This window comes from Phoenix dactylifera, chromosome 4, assembly GCF_051530095.1.
Source record: "Phoenix dactylifera cultivar Ajwa chromosome 4, Ajwa_hap1_PhDact_Kaust_v1.1, whole genome shotgun sequence".
NCBI classification, from domain to species: Eukaryota; Viridiplantae; Streptophyta; class Magnoliopsida; order Arecales; family Arecaceae; genus Phoenix; species Phoenix dactylifera.
Window position 1 is genome coordinate 47,574,455 of NC_143193.1, and position 15,707 is coordinate 47,590,161.

Below are 15,707 nucleotides of genomic sequence, written 5' to 3' on the forward strand. Positions count from 1 at the left end.
ATCTTTATCTCCACACGGGAAGCCTGTACCATCCCTTACATTGGTTGTCGAAAGTCATCGCAGGGTTCTGATGGGAATATTGGATCCCTTTGCACACGGAAATCACCGAACTGGGTAGAGCTCTGAAGAAGAAAAGAAAAAAAAGGTAAACTCAACGCAAATAAAGCAATAGGAGAAAACACACAATGTACGTGGTTCACCCAACCAGGCTACGTCCACAGGAGAACAGCGAGGAAATTTTGTTTTAATCAAAGATGAAGATACAAGTATTTTGGGCAAACCCAAGAACCTCCTTTTTACAAGAAAAGAAAACCCTAGTTCTTCCACTGGTTTGCGCACACCCTTGGTCTCCTAAAAGAGAGCCTATTTATAGGTTCTTTGCCCTCGATAAAAACTCTTCCATGAAACTTACCCCAAAAAGAAAGTTTCAGTCAAAACCCGCGATCTGGAGTCGACTCATATCTTCTATGAGTCGACTTCCAGATCTTAGAGGTCGACTCTTCCATCTAGAACTTAAGTTTCTTTACTGAAACATGAGCCAAACTCAACCAAATCAGAGCCAAGAGTTTCTAAGAAGTTTGTTATCATCTCCATACATAACAGGTTCCTTGGTGAAGGACACTTGCAAGCGCTTTAATATACCTAGACTTGCCATCACAATTTGGACCAACTTTGCCATTCTTTAGTTTGGAGAGAAAAATTTAGAGATCTGTGAAAGCCTTTCTTTTCTATTTTCTATTTCGTTTTTCCCATATGCTCATAAATAGTAGTTGTATCAAAATAATGAAAAGTGAATGGCCTGATAGTGTTAGAATGTTTTCAGAGAGGATAGAGGGGTGGGGAAAGAGAATGGCAAGTGGAATAAAATTGCAGGGAGGGGAGTCATGGGGTCTTTGGCTGTGTATATATAAGGGAATCAGTGTCATTGAATTGAAGCTCATACTTTAAATATGTCTATTAAGTTCAAATTTTGCACCAACTTCTCTTGTCGGAGTGGTGCGAGAAAGAAGATAAGAGGATTAAACCTGCTTATCGGGTTAGCTGGGCCTCAGGCTTTTTGGACTATGGGCTGCATGCTTGGGAGTGGGAGAGAGGAGTGAGGAGCCGAGAAAGAATCCATCTTGGGCCATGGTAAGTGGAGATGTTGACTTCCAGAATAGAAAGGCCAATGGGACTGCAGATTGGATGGCTTCGTTGTAGCCAACCATTTGGAGGAGCCCTATGGGTTGGAGAGAGAGGGAGTTGCTCAGAGCACTCCAAGATTTGTTGTATGTTGATTTTTTTAGACGTATTCACACATGTATGAGTCATCCGTTGCAGAAAAAAAAAAGAAAAGAAAATGAAAGGATTAGCAAAAGCAAAGAAGCTGGAGGCTACAGCGACCTCATCACCGAGGAGGATCGAGTTCCATCTTGCAAGCTACCTCCTTAATTATCGACGCCCGCCCGGAGGGGCTCAGGCTGAATCAGTGTGAACCCAAGTTCTGCCCTTTTAAAGGTTAGGCTCAAATTTTGGCCCCAACCCGGCCCGTTGAGCTTAAAATCAGGCAATGGCCTATCCGAGACGCTATGGGCTTAGGGTTACATTATTAACGGGATTGAGATATTCCGGTTTAAGAAGTAAACGAGAAAGGATAGAAATGGGTAATTGTTTTGGGAGAAAGATTTTCATTGTTATTGCAATATGCACCTCTCAAATAGAACCATCAGAATTAGAAATAAACTTGACAGTAAGGAGATGATTAAAGTAAAAGTTTATAAACATATAAAACAAATCTTGCAAAGCAGAAACCAAAAAATAAAACTTAACGGCAAGAATAAAAATTTTAAACTAATGTCATTTTTCAAAGAATAAGCTCAATTGCAAGAATATAAGACTTCCATATAAGAATTTATTTTGCAAAGCTTTTAGAGAGCTATAAAGTATTTTCCAGCTCTCCGAAAATATTTTTAAATATTATAATAATATTTGGTAAAAAATCTGAAAGTTACTTTTATTTTTCATAAAGTTTTTAGAGTGGACAAACAACTCTGATACCATAATATAATATACCATATCATATAATTATATTATGAATAATTATATTACATTATGATTATGCCATCGGTGCAGCAGTGCTTCTTAATTTGAATTATATTGAATAAAATTGAAAGCTATGTATTATGCTTTGAGAAGTAATGCTAGAGTAGTATCTTTTTGAATTGGTATTGAAACCTCTTGAAGGGGGAGTGTACCAACCATTTATTTAACACCAAATTACGTATTAATTACTATGCCAAAAAATAAAATTGTATATAATAATTAAATTATAATTATAATTTCAGCATCAATTGCAATTTTTTTTGGGTAAAAAATAGGAGAGGGGGAGAGGCGAACCTCACCTGTATAGCAGCCCCCATTGGGCCCCTTCCACCATGGAATGTTCGATGTAGATCGCAAGTTTCCGTATACCGACCCATAAGCTTCCTTCACTAGGCTTATCATATATGTGTGAGTACGTCACCCCAGCGCCACCTCGGTACCAGCGGATCAGTAGCGCTTCTACTGGCAGCGTCCAGACGTGGAGCATTCGGTTCCTAAATTTAATCGACATCCGTATGTTTCGAACTTGGGCCACCTCGATGAAAGCCAACGTTCTATTCTATCTGGGCTACCACCCTGATGGCATCAATTGCAATTTTTGATCAGATGATTTAAGAGGTGAAAAGTGATGTTCATTTGGAAAAAGGACTTTAAGGAAAGCAACCCAAAGAAAAAGGTTGTGAATCATTAGACCCGTACTGGAATCTAACGGGTCCACCCTCGCCCTATGGAATGCACCCAATCCATTCACAAGCAGCTGATGGCTTTGTCTTCATCTTTCATGGGATGCAAAGAAATGTGGGGTCGATTATGGAGTAGTAGTGATTGGCAAATAAAGAAGGACAGAATCTTGTAACAATATTACAGCAATAAAATAAAATTAGAAAAAGTACGAATCTTATGGTCCACTTGTGTCGACCGGGACAAATCGATGGAATATTACAGATATCTTGCCATGAACAATTTTGTTTCTTCTTAGAGTATTGAGACATATGGGCATTTTATTTTCCATGCAGGCATGTGAGTGTATTTTCATATATTTAAATATATGATGCAAAAAATTATCATACCAAATTATCAAATATTCTGATGAGTATTAAAATTAACCAGCCTACTTCTCAATACAAATATTAGAAGATATCCACTTCAAGTATACAATGGTTTATAATTTATTAAGATCATGTCGGAACTATAATTTTTGATCTTTATAAATCTTTATGTACTCAAGGTATATTCATCTTGCAATGTTACTGTGCTCTTACTCCACCACCATAGGAAGATCCTATGCAACACAATATATATACTGACGCGATTACATATATTTAGAAACTTCGAACTGTATAATAAAGGAGCTAGAGGCAGCATATAAAATCAGAGGTGGAGAGAAAGAGGCCGAGCGACAATAAGAAGAGATGACCGAAGATCTGAAGTTGAGAAGAAAAGTAGTGGAAAAAAGCTGCGAATCTATTAGAAAATAAAGGATCATGTATTAATTTACCAGAAATAAAAAATATACAGGTCTACTAATGAAATCTTCGAATGCTGATTCATTAGAAAATAGAAATTTTGCAGAGAAACAGAGGATATGCGAATTCATCAAAAAAATAAAGGATCTTTGAGTGTTGACTCATCCAAGAACAAAGATTATTGGATTGACAATGAGATATTTAAAGTTGCTAAATATGACAAAAACGGCTACAACAAAGGCAGAAGAGATAGTGACAGTAGATTAGATGATCGATGACTCTGATACTATAAATAAAATATTTGCAAAAAAAAATAAAAAGAGAAAAAATAATTTTATTTTTCTATTACATCACATTCGGTATATTTCAGAGATTATACATACTCATATATAGACTTTAATAAAAAATAATATACACAAGTAAAAATTATATAAATTAAAAAATATTGTAAGTAATGAAGGTTACTATATGATCTTTAAAGCTAAGAATATTAATTTTTTTTAAAAAATATTATATTATTTTTATATATATATATATTTCATTGCACCGGTAACTCATACCATCCGGGCGTGAGTGCACCCAAACTATCCAACAAAAGATGCTGGGGAAGGGTAGAAGGAAAAACTCCAAAGCTCTCCCAAAAAAAATTTCTTTCGAATGATGCCCCGTAAAAAAAAGCGACTCGGTCGGCGCGCTCTTGCAGGCACTATCCATTCTAGTGGAAGCTCTCGGCGGTAACTTGCATCATGCTGCGTAAATTTCTTTTTTTTTACCACTTCTCAGTTCTCGCCCACACGTGGGACCCACCAACGTTGTCACGGACATCACATTGGATTCGGATAATAATTATAATAATAAGATACAGATGTCGCGTTCAAAGATGGTAACGCGAGTTTCAAACTCCAAACAGGAACCACTACTGCTCCTCCTCACGAGACCCCCTCGCCTCCCAAGTCCCAACAAAGTGCAGCCAGCCATCCCTCTGTCTCCCCCACCTCGCTCTCCGTACCCCAAAACCGGATGTCAAGCAAAATGCCAAGCTTTTTTCCCTCTCCCTCTAAAGCCTGACACCTAAATGATGTCAAGCTCAACATCATTTTTTTTCTCTCTCCAAAAGGCTGACAACTTCCACTACTCCCTGTAGCGTCCCATCACCCTCTTATCACTGCAGAAAATAAATCACACCTGACAGAAATCATTCTTCACCAAAGTATGAATCATTAAAGAAACATGCCATCAGATCATTCACTAATCTCACAATAATCACCGCTGTTGCCTTCCACTAAAATAATAGCTTTTCTTTTGTAAGCTATCCAATAAATATAGTTTAATCCATGCTTGTTCCTCTTTGTTTAAACTTTGAACTGTATAATATTGCTAAACCCCAAGGTGGAAAACTAAGTAACATTTTCAAATAAAGCACTCCACCTTCTTCCCCTAAAACCCTCTTCTCCCTCCTCTCTTTTGCTCTTGTAGTGAAGAAAAACACAACCTCTCTCTCTCCCTCTCTCTCTCTCTCTCTCTCTCTCTCAACAATGTCCATCATTTTCTTCTTCACATTCTTCTCCTTCCTCCTTCTATCCTTCACTCAACTCCTCTTATCCCCCACCCACACTCCCACCCACAACAGGAGAGCCCTCCACCAGTCCTTCTTCCCCCTAGACTCCTCTCCCTCCCCGGCCCAACCCCCTTCGCCGTCCTTCCCAAAATACCCCTCCTCTTCCTCCTCTTCCCAAAATAACCAGCGTCCCTTCTTCCCACGCTACCCCTCTCCTCCCCCACCTCCCTCTTCCACCATCTCGTCTTCTCTTCCCACCTTTCCCGCCAATATTTCTTCCATTCTTTCTCCTCCCCGCCACCGCTCTCCCGCCAAGCTCGCTCCCGCGATCGCCCTCCCCCTCCTTGCGCTCGTCTTCGTAGCGTTTTCTCTCGGCCTCATCCTCCTCCACCTCCGCCGCCGCCGCCGCCGCGCCGCCGGCAAGGACGCCCGCTCCGACAGCCTCCGCCTCTTTCCTCCCAACTCCACCGCTTCCGACGGCCGCAAGCTCTCCTCCTCCTCCTCCTCCGCCCCCGCCGCCTCCGACTTCCTCTATCTGGGAACCCTCGTCAGCTCCCGTGGCCGCGCCGACGAGCCCGCCGCCCCGGCCGCCGGCGGCGGCTCGCCGTACAGGAAACTCAGCTCCCCGGAGCTCCGCCCCCTGCCTCCCCTGCCTCGCCAGTGTCGGAATGCCGACGGGGGCGGCGGCGCCGGAGGCTCCTCGGAGGAGGAGTTCTTTTCTCCCAAGGGCTCCCCCGGCCAGAAAGGGAGCCCCAGGGGACCGGCGTCGAGTTCCAGGAAGCCCTTCGCGATGGAGAAGTGTGGGTCTCGGAGCTCCACTCTGAGCTCGGCTTCGTACCCGTCCTCCATTGTAGTATCTTTGTCCTCTCCGTCGTCGCCCACCACTTCGTCGCCGCCTGTGGGCCTGAGCCCCGGGCGATCCGCCGTCAAGTCTCGGAGCTCTAAAGCCGAGAGTATTGTGGTCGGAGATGTTGGGCTCCGGTCGTCCTCGCCTCCTCCTCCGCCACCGTCATTGCTGCGGCCGCAGACCCCCTCGCCTCCAAAGCGGAAGCCGTCTTCCCCTTCCCCACCTTGTTCGCCACCGGCGGTGGATACCGGTAGAAAGGCGGCAACTTTGGAGCTTCCGAGCCAAAATTTGATCTCTCCAAGAAGGATAGGGGACTTTGCTAGAAATCCATTTGCTGTTAGCATGCCCCAGAGGCAAATTTCACCGCCGCCTCCACCTCCGCCACCGCCGGCTGGATACTGGGAGGGTCAGAATCCAAAGATGCCGGCTTGCCAACCTCCAGTTCTCGTGCCTCCCAGAACCAGTGGAATGAGGACCTCATCAGCAACTGTCTTCCCAGCTGGACCGCCGGAGAATTCGAATGGCATGGAGAAGAGTCAGCGTAATATTCGCCCAAAGTTGAAGCCTTTGCATTGGGATAAGGTCCGGGCCAGCTCTGATCGAGCAATGGTGTGGGATCAGTTGAAGTCGAGCTCATTCCAGTAAGACTACGAACTTGAATTTTTACCGAGATGAAATTTTTTCCGATCTTTTTATCGATTTTGAGGAATGATTGGCGAACAGGTTAAATGAGGAGATGATTGAGACATTGTTTGTATGCAACACAAATGACGGGGCTTCAAAGGAAACATCGGGGCGGCATTTTGTTCCTTCAGTGAACCCAGAGAACAGGATCCTTGATCCAAAGAAGTCTCAGAACATTGCGATTCTATTGAGGGCATTGAATGTGACTAAAGAGGAAGTATGTGAAGCCCTCTTAGAAGGTGAGACTCTCCACCCTTGTTGATATACGTGCACAAGGTTATTACTGCTGCCATGTTTGTCCTCTAGTAGTCTCATGGTTGAGTGAAATAGATGATTGTTTCCTTCATTTGATTTGAGTAACTTTTTTGAGTATGCTATGCCTAGTGAAATAGATTCTAGTTCCGAGGCATGTGGTAATATCGATTTAATGTGGTATGACATGGATAGAATGGTCTTGTCTTTATTAAGTTGGCTTAGGTCCAGTGGGCTTGAGAAGGTCTGTTCCGAATTACCAGAGAAATCCTCAATTGGTTGAAATGCCATATATTTGCACGACTGCTCATCAAACTTAGAGCAACTGCTTGTCTGTAGTTTGAACTGCAGTTCTAGAGGTAGAATTCATATATTGTTTTGCATGAGTGACTTTATAAGTTTATCTCATGCAAGCATGTGTTCCTTTGACCTGAAGCATAGAAGGGGGCTTGTTCTTTTAATATGCATTCTTATTCATAGTGATGAAGTTGCTTATTAGTGGATGTGTTGCAAACTTTTCTGCAGAAAAAGAAAATTTAGTGCAGAAATTTTTATGAGTATCAATGGCCTCCTTAGTCATTCTTGCCCCTATTTTTCAGGACCATTTGAAGATCAGTTGTGCAAATTTCTTTTGCCTCTGTGATGTAGAAGCCTTCACTATGGCTTCATGGTCATTCAGATAATTTATGTGGTGGAAATTAAAACTTAAAAAAATAACCTGCATGCACTTTGCAGGCAGCATATTATGATAGCAGGTCTTGCTCTGCGAGTCCAACATTTTTTCCATAACTGAAAGCATGAAGGGGCAAATTATCTAGCATACTTCCTCTACCTGCATCTGAGTTGATGCATATGGACGTCCCTGATTAGGAGATTTTAGTCACCCAACAGGTAGAGGACCAACAAGGAAAAAAGTTCATGAAGTTTTACTATGACGAGACCTAGAACCCATGAAGTAGAAGTGGTATCTCGGTACTAGAAGATGATGTTACAGGGCTTTACCCTTGTGACAAAGTGAAGTTGGATCATAAGTAATAGCTAGCTTGTTTAGGTACTTAAAAGAAGGTCAACTATCTTCAGGAGTTGGAGGGAGCCATTTGTGTGGCACATTCCTAGCGAAGACTACTGTGTCCAATATCTTTTTTCACTTATGTGGCACCACATAATGGTCAGCACCTTTTCCCTAGTTGTTATACAACTACCAGCTAAATTATATCCACCCAACATATCCTGCTTCCGAAGGGCATTATGGGGCTAATTGTTTGTTACAGATACACACAAGTGGATCTAGATATGCAGCTCTCATGGCTGATATTTAATTATTTCATATCTGGAAGCATGATGATCAGTGGTGAAAGGGACAATACTTCAAACAGTATTTTTTTTAACATAGAGCATTATGAATTTGCTTTCGTAGTTTCTCTTTTTGAGCATCATTATCATCGTTAGGAAGGCCGGGGGGGGCGGGCCCACGTGGAGCGGGGTGCTGTCGGCACCAATCCGTTAGTCTTGCATTTCCATAACATAAGTCCAAGGCTCCAAGCCAACCTCCATAAAGCGTGGACCAACATCTATGATACGAAAACCAAAAACGAAAGTAGGACCAAATCAAGAGTTAGCAGCATAGACAAGGATGGATTTTGCGCTACTTTGGCCACCTCGAGAACGTACGTTGCTCTACCTATCTCATGAATAGAAGCAATGAAAAAGACAATACTTCAAACAGTATTTTTTTTTAACATGTCCTATGTTTTTTTGGATCTTTTCTGGGTCTTGTGTACATTAATGTGCGAAAGTCACCCTCTCTCATTAACCAAGGAGCAACTTCTGCAGTTTTGAGTTGCTTGTTCTGGTTATTTAAGAATGCATATTAAACTGTACGTTATCTTGAACTTTCTTTTTGACCCTTGTTGACAATGTCCCCATTTATGAAAATCATCTAGTCGAGCCAGTAAGCGGATATTTTGTTGGTTTCTGATTATTGTTTTGCTGCATTTTCAAAATTATCTGGAATTCTTATTTTTATTAGTTAACACAATGATCTTTGCTGGCAAACAGGCAATACAGTTAGTCTGGGCAGTGAACTTTTAGAAATACTCATGAAAATGGCACCGAGCAGGGAAGAGGAGCTTAAGTTGAAAGAATACAAAGATGATTCCCAGTTCAAGCTTGATTCAGCGGAACAATTTCTCAAAGCAGTGCTTGATATACCATTTGCATTTAAGAGAGTGGATGCAATGCATTACATTGCCAATTTTGATTTGGAGGTTAATTGCCTAAAGAATTCATTTAGAACCCTTGAGGTAACACTCCTTTTCTGCTGTTTTAAGCTTTTCCATATATATTGCACTATTTTCTGCATCAAATAAGCAAAATCAATTTCAAAGCAGATGAGACTAGAAATCAGATACAAGTGAGGTTATGAGATATGGAGTGATGATTGGATTGAGGCAGCCAGTTCATTTGGTCACTTTGGTGGAAGCATGAGACCCTTTGGGTCGTGGCCTGACATTCAAAGGCTCGTATAACTACACCTATGCTTGGAAGAACTTAGCCCATGCAATGCACGTATGTTGTAGAGACCAGTCAACATAGTTTCGAGACAACACAAAACTGCAATTCATGTTACACTGTAGGACAACATCATGAAAGAATTTAGACCAATCATTATCTTTTTAAAACTTATCTTGGGTTGAATGGGTTATAGTCTCTTTCGAACAATGCATGGTGTTGAATAGTGAGGAGCATCCTTTTGATGGTCATTTTTCTTTGTGTTAATAAATGGTTTACCCCTACCAATCACTGCAATCAACTGCCTTACAATATAACATCGATAAGTAAACATTCTAGCTGCTACTTTACCTTTTAAATGCAAACATGTGATAAAGGTGGATCATAATTCATATCATGAAGTTCTGCCTTTTCTTCTACTATCCTGTAAACAATGTATGGAGTGTCAGTATTGGGATGCCTGTAATGTGTCTCACCTAAAATGGTTATATATATGTACATATATATGCTACTAAAAGATTGTTACGTATATTTCTGTATCTGCATGATTTGGCAACTTAAAACAAAAATGTACAGTTGTTTAGCACGCAAGATTTTCAAAATTCACTCTTGAGGTAAACTTACCTGATAGTTTTCAAGTCCTAATATATGATGATGCTGAATTTAAGTTGAGAGCCTTCAGTAAAACATGATTTGCTAATATTTTTTAATCTAAAGTGTGTATTGGGGACCTCACCTTTGTTTCTTCCTCAACTCATTGTCATACGATGGATCCTTTTTTTTTTGGGAAAAAGAATATGACCAAACAAGATACAGTCAGTACTCAGTAATCTATACTTGTAGTTATCTTCTCAGCTTTTTATAATTTTCAGCCAGGCAAACTCAATTCCTATTGCTAAGGCCTGATGTACATTGTTGACCCTTACCCTAATAGCTTAAGCTTTTGGAATCTGCTGGTAAGTTGACATGGTATCAGAGCCAAATATCGTGGATTCAAATCCCGTTTACGCTATTTTTTACCTGTTTATTTTATTGAGTCTTTTCTTCTTTTGACTGGTTCTTGGTCAAATCATTCTTGACTTGTTTAGCCTTGATATGCTTGGTCTAGGCTGTACATGAAAAAAAAAACAGGGGGAGGGGGGTGGTTAATGCTTGATTTACAGTGTTTGCCCCTCCCCCGACAACTTAAGCTTTTGAAGTCTTGTGGTAAGTTAAAACCTATTTGTTAGCATGCTTCAAGCAATTTTTCTATTTCTCCCCCATTCCTTTTTTATAATCTTGTTTTGCAGCTCTTTTTAGACCTAGCCAGAATATTCTGCCCCTTTGTCATTCTGTCTTCATGTTGCATGGTTGTCAATGCACATGCTGTCAGTGCTTTGACTATCTATTTGTTCATCATAATTACTTCACTCAAATGCTTCATTGTAATTACTTCACTCGTTACCTGCTGATGGTCTTGAAATAATTGGTCTCACTCAACTGCTGCTCCAGTCATTGGCAACATATTCCATCGTGCATAGTTTTGCTGCTCATATCACCAACTTTCCACATAAGCTTCACAAACACATCTAGAGTAAATATTAAAAGGAAAAAAATACAGGTATTGAATTACTGGAATGATGCTGTATTGATGGTCTTCGGTGATATCAGATTCTGATGGTCTTCGGTGATATCAGATTCTTGCATTTGGCGTTTCATAGTTCATTCCATAACTATATAAAATTTTATTGAAATAGAAATTCAGTTTGTGTTTATTATTATTTTTGAAAGCTGTAGATCTTTCTTCAAACCAATACATGGTTGACATTACTGAATTATGACTTGGATATAAGTTTTCTAATCCAAGAATAAGTTAGATTTCTTTACACAAACTGATGCACACAATCACAACCATACATGCATCCGTTCATTGTTAACGCATCGGATAGTTTATGACATGAGGCCATGCATGAGCGTTAATTGCATAGTTGACACTTTCGAATGGTGATATCACATGGTGAAACAAATTTTCAATGTCCATAATAAATTGTGCAATAGCTTCCATGATGGATCACGACAATATATGCGTCCACAACAATGCACAGTGAGCACCCATGAGTTTTTGTTTTGTTACTTTCTTTTCACCGATTCATTCCTCTTCCTTTCATCTTTTGATTAACTTGTAGGCATTTAATCAGAGAGTAAAAATGTGATGGGCACAAAACAAGCTCTATATCGATCTTGGAGGAGATGAACTAAGGCACATATTAAATGATTACAAGAGCTTTTCCAACATGTCTTTAAAATTCTGAAGTCTTCTGGTCTTTACTTAACCAATACCTTCCATAAAGGGTTCCAGCCACAGCTATAGAACAAGACCATAGAAATCCTTAACATTATGTTGCATTGTTCAAATGAGTGATTGGTTTCAGAGAGTGAGTGCCATCAAATGCATTAAAAGAGGTGTTAAATCTGAAAATAGCCTCAAAAGTGTGGATTGCAATAATAAATGATTAAGCATTTAAATAGAATTGAGAAATCTAACCGAACAGGGAACATCTTGGGAAGAGCCAATTTTTTAGAGGAAGCTCCAAGAACCCATAGTCCTCCACAAATTTAAAGTGAAATTTTGTGCCTTTTTGTTCTAGTATTCCATTTTCAGGAAACCTCAATTACATTGGACTTCCTGAAACACCATGGGAGATTCCATTATGACCTAATTTTACTTAGATTCTTCGAATACTTTTATTAATTTTTTAAAAAATTGTAGGATCCATTAACCATCGAGATTACTCGAACATACTTGCATATTTGGGGTCCTTTTTTGTTTAAAATGAGTTCTATATGTGTTTGGAAGATATGGGTTGCTACTGGAAAAGGGAAAGAAATTACATGATGCAGTCAATAAGAAAGTATGCGGAAGCATGTGAATTTTACTAAAAGCGAAGCGTGTCATGCCAAAACAAGATTGCTTGCTTGGAAGACACATGGTGCAGGAAGAAGCTTACATGCCTATGCTCTAGGATTGTGCTTTTATCTCATGCATAAAATATGAAAATCAGTTTAAAATCTGGAACATCCTTTATAAGATTCTAGCTGAAATCTGGAGGTCATGGCTTTTGTTCGAACCTGTACATTTTTCCCATGGGAAAAATGCATTGATTTCCTGTAGCAGTTCTGTTGTGATTATGGAAAAATGCATTGATTTCCTGTAGCAGTTCTGTTGTGATTACCAAGAATGAATTAAATCTTCTTGCAACTATGGTCGAACCACTTAAAAGAAATAATGAACCCAAAAAATGATAAATCATTAAAGATATGATGGAATTTTTGTGCTGCAAAGGCTTATTTCTGCAATATTTGTGCCGCTGGAAAGACGTACTTGAGAAAAATCGTCCATAGTAAATCAAAGAGGTAATCATGATCCAGTTCCAGTTTTCACTGGATTCTATTGTGTTAGGTATGGTGCTTACAAGTTCATTGCTTGTTATTTCTCAGGCTGCCTGTGAAGAACTTAGGAGTAGCAGGATGTTTCGCAAGCTTCTAGAGGCTGTTCTAAAGACTGGGAACCGCATGAATGTTGGTACCAACCGAGGGGATGCACATGCCTTCAAGCTGGATACACTTCTTAAGCTGGTTGATGTAAAAGGCACTGATGGCAAGACCACCCTTCTGCATTTTGTCGTCCAGGAAATTATAAGAGCTGAAGGCTCCCGTTTTGCCTCTGCCGATTCTTCAACCACCAAAAACCAGATGAACACTCTGCGAGATGATCTTGAGTGCAGAAAGCTTGGCCTCCAAGTTGTTTCTGGGCTTGGGGAAGAGCTCACCAATGTGAAGAAGGCAGCTTCTATGGACTCAGATTTGCTTAGCAGCAGTGCTGCAACACTTGCTGGAGGAATTGGAAAAATTTATGAGGTTTTGAGATTGAATGATGCATTGAGTTCCAAGGATTGCGGTCAGCGATTTCATGATGCTATGAGAGAGTTCCTGAGAAAAGCGGAGGATGACGTAATAAAGATCCAAGACCAAGAGAGCATTACATTATCATTGGTGAAGGAGATAACTGAATACTTTCATGGGGATTCGGCCAAGGAGGAAGCTCACCCGTTCAGAATTTTCATGGTGGTAAGGGACTTCCTCACCATTCTTGACCGGGTTTGCAAAGAAGTCGATAAAATTAATGAGCGCGCCATCACAAGTACAGCATGCACGTTGCCAGTGCTCGTCAACCCAGCTGCATTCTCTGGACTCAGTGTAATGAGGTCTGGAAGTTCAGATGATGAGAGTTCATCATCATCTTAGAAAGAGGCTTCAGTCATTGAGGACTAGAACTTGTACCATCAAGATTTTGTCGTTCTTTAGTGGCTTGATGCTTCAGGCTGGCAGCTGGTGCTTCATTCAGGTAAAGTTTTGTCTAGTTATTGGTTGAAGGTCAGCCAGGGATGTTGAACAAATGCTTTTTTTCCTTTTTTTTTCACTTTTTTCGTACTAGTAGAAATTGTGTAGAACTTTTGGTTTCCTGATGTCTTATATAATATATACTTAAGGGAATCTGGTTGCAAAGAAGAATGAGCATAAATGAGGTCTTTTATATACCTATATGCATATCCTGTACTATATTAAAAAGGATTTTGTAGGGCTTCTGGATCTATCAAATTTTTCCATGAATTGGTTCTCACAAAAAATAGGGACCTTTCATCTTGGGGAAAATAACTGCAGTCATCCTGTGTCCGATGCACACGGATTTGAACCATCTTTTTTAGGCAGGTTTGGTCGCGGGAGAGACAAAATAGATATGCTGCTTTCTATTGGTAAGCGGTGACTGATGCAACTTTGTCGTCTTGAAGTATGAAAGGGTTGACTTACCAAAAAAAGTATGAAAGGGTTTGCCCGGTGGAATTAGAAGTGATTTTGGTGTTCATATGATTGTGCTGAGAGATGAGGAGGTGCACGCTGTTGTCTTTCAAATTTTTTTCTTTCATGGCTTCTCTGTCATCTGCTGAAGATCTTGGATTTGGAGTCCAAAATTTTTCTCTGCGTTGAGTTATGAGAACGAGGGATTTGGTATGGTGGACGGTGAAGTGGGGTGCGGTAGCCTAAAAGGAGTCAACTAAGGGGTGCTTTTGGTTTACATTGGAATGGGTGTTGAATGGGAATGTATTTAGTTTGGGATTAGAATTAAAATTTTATTTGGATTGACTAATTTTTTTAAAAATTAATTAAGTAAGCAATATTTAGAAAAATTAATTAAATAGAGATGTATTTTTGGAAAATTATTTTTTTAAAGTAAGTTTGATGGAATGAGATTCGAATATGGAGGAGAGAACTGGAATTGGATTTTGGAAGATTAAGATATTTCGATTCTTCTCTGAAAAAATTGGAAATGGAACTTCCCAACCAAACGCCTCTCTATTAGATTTGGGGTAAAAGCTGTAATCAATGTGATCAACAACAATGACGATCAAGTTTGATACCTATCAAGAACCGGTGGCAAATGAAGAACAAATCTGGACGGTAGGGGCCAATATAACCTGAAGGCAACCTTTTATGGATTTTGACACCATGATCCTTGATAAATTTCGTGTTATCATTTGGGATCATGCAAATGATGATGGGCTTAGATTTGGAAACATGTATAAAATTTCCATCATCAAAGGTGATAAAAGTAGAGCATCTGAAAACCGCGCTAAGCATCCAGAAAGTGTTCATTGAACTTGTAACCTTACACCATAATTTATAATGACAGCCATTGTTACAGTTACAGGAACGTTCTGCAATGTGACTTATAATGACAGCCAGTGTTACCGTTAACATGATTTATAGTGATAGCCATTGTTACACTTCCGTATGATGGATATAGTTTGGCCACTATCCTGGTATAACGACTACAATAGAATGCAAAATAGCAGGTGTAAATTAACATTTTCCTTGTTCATGCAATTATTTTTGAGATGAAGGAAAGGAGATTCCCTGTTCATGCAATTGCATAATATTTTTAACTCAAATTTTCATGTCAATTTAAAAATATTTCTTGTTTGGCAAACAGTGTCATCCACCACCAGATGGAAATGGAATTGAGTAGGGATCAGATACCAGAATATCCATGTCTATATTTATTTTATTTGATGAATACATATACTGATACGTATGTTAGTTGGATGCAAAAGAATTCATATCTATATTTGTTTTAACCGAATACCAATACAATTTGGATACCGAAAATGTGAATATAAGTTGGATAATTAAATTTATGGCCATATAATCAAAGGTAGCACTAAGTGGATGATAAATCAAGTTAACAATATATTAATATAATTATTTATGT

At 39.7% G+C, this 15,707-nt stretch overlaps 1 protein-coding gene across 1 annotated transcript; it reads left to right on the top strand.

The window, feature by feature from the left end:
• Nucleotides 1-5,013: 5,013 nt before the first annotated feature.
• LOC103715158 (formin-like protein 1) lies at nucleotides 5,014-13,933 on the top strand. Its single transcript, XM_008802699.5, has 4 exons — nucleotides 5,014-6,594; nucleotides 6,677-6,876; nucleotides 8,948-9,192; nucleotides 12,878-13,933. Exons 1-4 carry the CDS (start codon nucleotides 5,084-5,086, stop codon nucleotides 13,682-13,684), a joined length of 2,763 nt encoding a protein of 920 aa, XP_008800921.4. The 5' UTR covers nucleotides 5,014-5,083; the 3' UTR covers nucleotides 13,685-13,933.
• Nucleotides 13,934-15,707: the final 1,774 nt, after the last annotated feature.